General features: G+C 38.9%; 1 protein-coding gene across 1 annotated transcript; it reads left to right on the top strand.

The window, feature by feature from the left end:
- Positions 1 to 84: 84 nt before the first annotated feature.
- Positions 85 to 1,020, top strand: Tsp_10389 (conserved hypothetical protein; the record flags this gene model as incomplete). The annotated part of the gene is given in 4 exon segments (XM_003372779.1): positions 85 to 248; positions 261 to 393; positions 461 to 679; positions 955 to 1,020. Coding segments are annotated over 4 exon segments (582 nt in total), but the record flags the coding sequence as incomplete, so codon positions are not given.
- Between the last annotated feature and the right edge of the window lie 1,093 nt (positions 1,021 to 2,113).

The raw sequence follows: 2,113 nt of genomic DNA, 5'->3' as shown, positions 1-2,113 counted from the left end.
TCGCCCTGTGGTGGATTCTATAGTTTGAGTATTAGAATAAGTAAATGTTTGAGAATAGCAGTGCAAGGATAGGAGGAATGTGAGATAGGGTGGTGTGCAGGAGTTCGACGGGTTACACTGCACGACGCGACCCTAACCGTATCAAATGATCAAAGTCCATATTTTCAAAGCTCACCTCTTCCTCTCCCGGTTGCGGTACCAGAGGCCTGCCGCCTTGCTCGGATCCCAGCAATGGGATCTCAAGCAAGGTTTTTTTTCAGCCCGACCGCCCCCGCGCCGCCCCCTGCCCTCCTGCCCGTTAACGGGGACTTCCCACTGCGGAGCCTCCTAGTCCCGTGCTGGCCAGAGACCGGTTTCAAAGAGATGACCCTGTCCATTTGTGTGATAATGGACGTTGTTTGAAATCTTGTGCAATGGGATTTCAACACCTATGTGAATTCGTAAGACGTATCTGTCCTAGAGGCAGTTATGCAAATTCGCAATTGACGTAGTGCCGAGACTCTGTTTCGGTGCCAATCTAGTGGTGATCGTTACTCCCCCAAGAGGAACGGTAAGCGTCGCTATGCGTTTGTGTTATTGTCTCGCTGGCTCTGACACTTGGCCAATGATTGACATCAGATTTGCCGTCACACCTTTAACTACTTCATTTGGCGTTGCACCTTTCATCAGTTTAGGCATAGTACCTTTGAAATTAATCTTCATCGAGAGTTTCCCCTTATAATCATGCTAAATAGTTTAAATTTTTTAAAAAATTTATACATTAATTTTTTCATTTCGGACCTTAAATGATATAGAAAATATAATGTTCATTCATCTAATAATTGGGCAAATTCAGTTTTTGTTTACATTACACTGTTTTAATGTAGAAAAGTTTACCAGTTTTTTATTTACATTTCATCATATAAAAGATTTTAATTATTCATTTATTTTATACTGATAATAATATATTTTTAGTTTAAAGCAGTTTTTTACTTTAAAGAATGTAATGTCAAAGTAGATTTCTACTTTAAAACAGTGTAATGTAAACAGTTAAAAGGGATGTAATATAGTAAACATTAAATAAGCATAATTTTATTTATTGATTGATTATTGGTGAATTAGCTATTGTTTGAATATAAACTTTTTACTTATAAAAATGTTAATCGGGGTCTCCTTTAAGTAGGTAATGGGAAAAGTAAACTTGGTATAAATGAAATAAACAATTAGCTTAGGCAAGGTGCAACGAGTTTAATCATTTTATAAATAGAAAGTAATCTTCTATAAATAGAATGTTATTAATCCGTAACATGTAGGAAAACAATGTATTAAATGAGATTAATTTTAATATGCTAATTAGAAAGTTTAAAATGCAACGTAAATGCAACACTGAGTATTTTAATTTTTAATTAAGTTAAATAACGTCACTCGTAACTGCATATTTTAGCAGTGAGAGTTTTTTAATTAATGATTAACATACAATGTAAACACAAAAGTGGGTCATAATATTTTCCAATTAGGTATAATAACGTCACTCGTAACTACATATTTTAGCAGGGTTTTTTAATAGTTAATTAGAATGTTTTAAATGGAATGCAAAAAACAGCTACTTACAGTAGTCAGTTTCATTTGAAAAGATAAGTAGGCATAATACATTAAATCAATAATGATGAGTTGTAAATCATACGGTAAGTATGCAAACATGAGTTGCTTCTGCAGGACAGTTCATTAATATTGAGCATCAGGTGTGACGACAATTTGATGTGCATGAGGCGGCAAGGCTTAGTAGGCGAGACGATTCACATTTGCCTGGCAGCGCACACCATCTGGTGCGGAAGCTACGTCTTCGGCGGATCAGAATGGCCATCTGGTCCGTCGAGGGTGGATCAGATGGATCCACCCAAGGTCATCTCGGCCAAAATCGTGAGGCCAGCACGTGGGCTAGGAGGCGATGATGCCGTGGGGGTCCCCGGGGCAGGAGGGCGGGGGGCGGCGCGGGGGCGGTCGGGCTGACCGAAAGGCAGGCCTCCACCGCAACCGAAAACTTTTTTTTAAAAAAAATTCACAAAAAAAAGCAACCTTCCCCCCCGCTGAATCGACGAAAACGCGAAATCTCCCCCACCCTCACGATTTTTTC

The sequence above is a fragment of the Trichinella spiralis genome, assembly GCF_000181795.1.
Source record: "Trichinella spiralis strain ISS 195 chromosome Unknown Scfld8, whole genome shotgun sequence".
Taxonomy (NCBI): domain Eukaryota; kingdom Metazoa; phylum Nematoda; class Enoplea; order Trichinellida; family Trichinellidae; genus Trichinella; species Trichinella spiralis.
The sequence above is the reverse complement of the archived record's forward strand: the minus strand, read 5'-3'. Positions and strand labels throughout refer to the sequence as shown.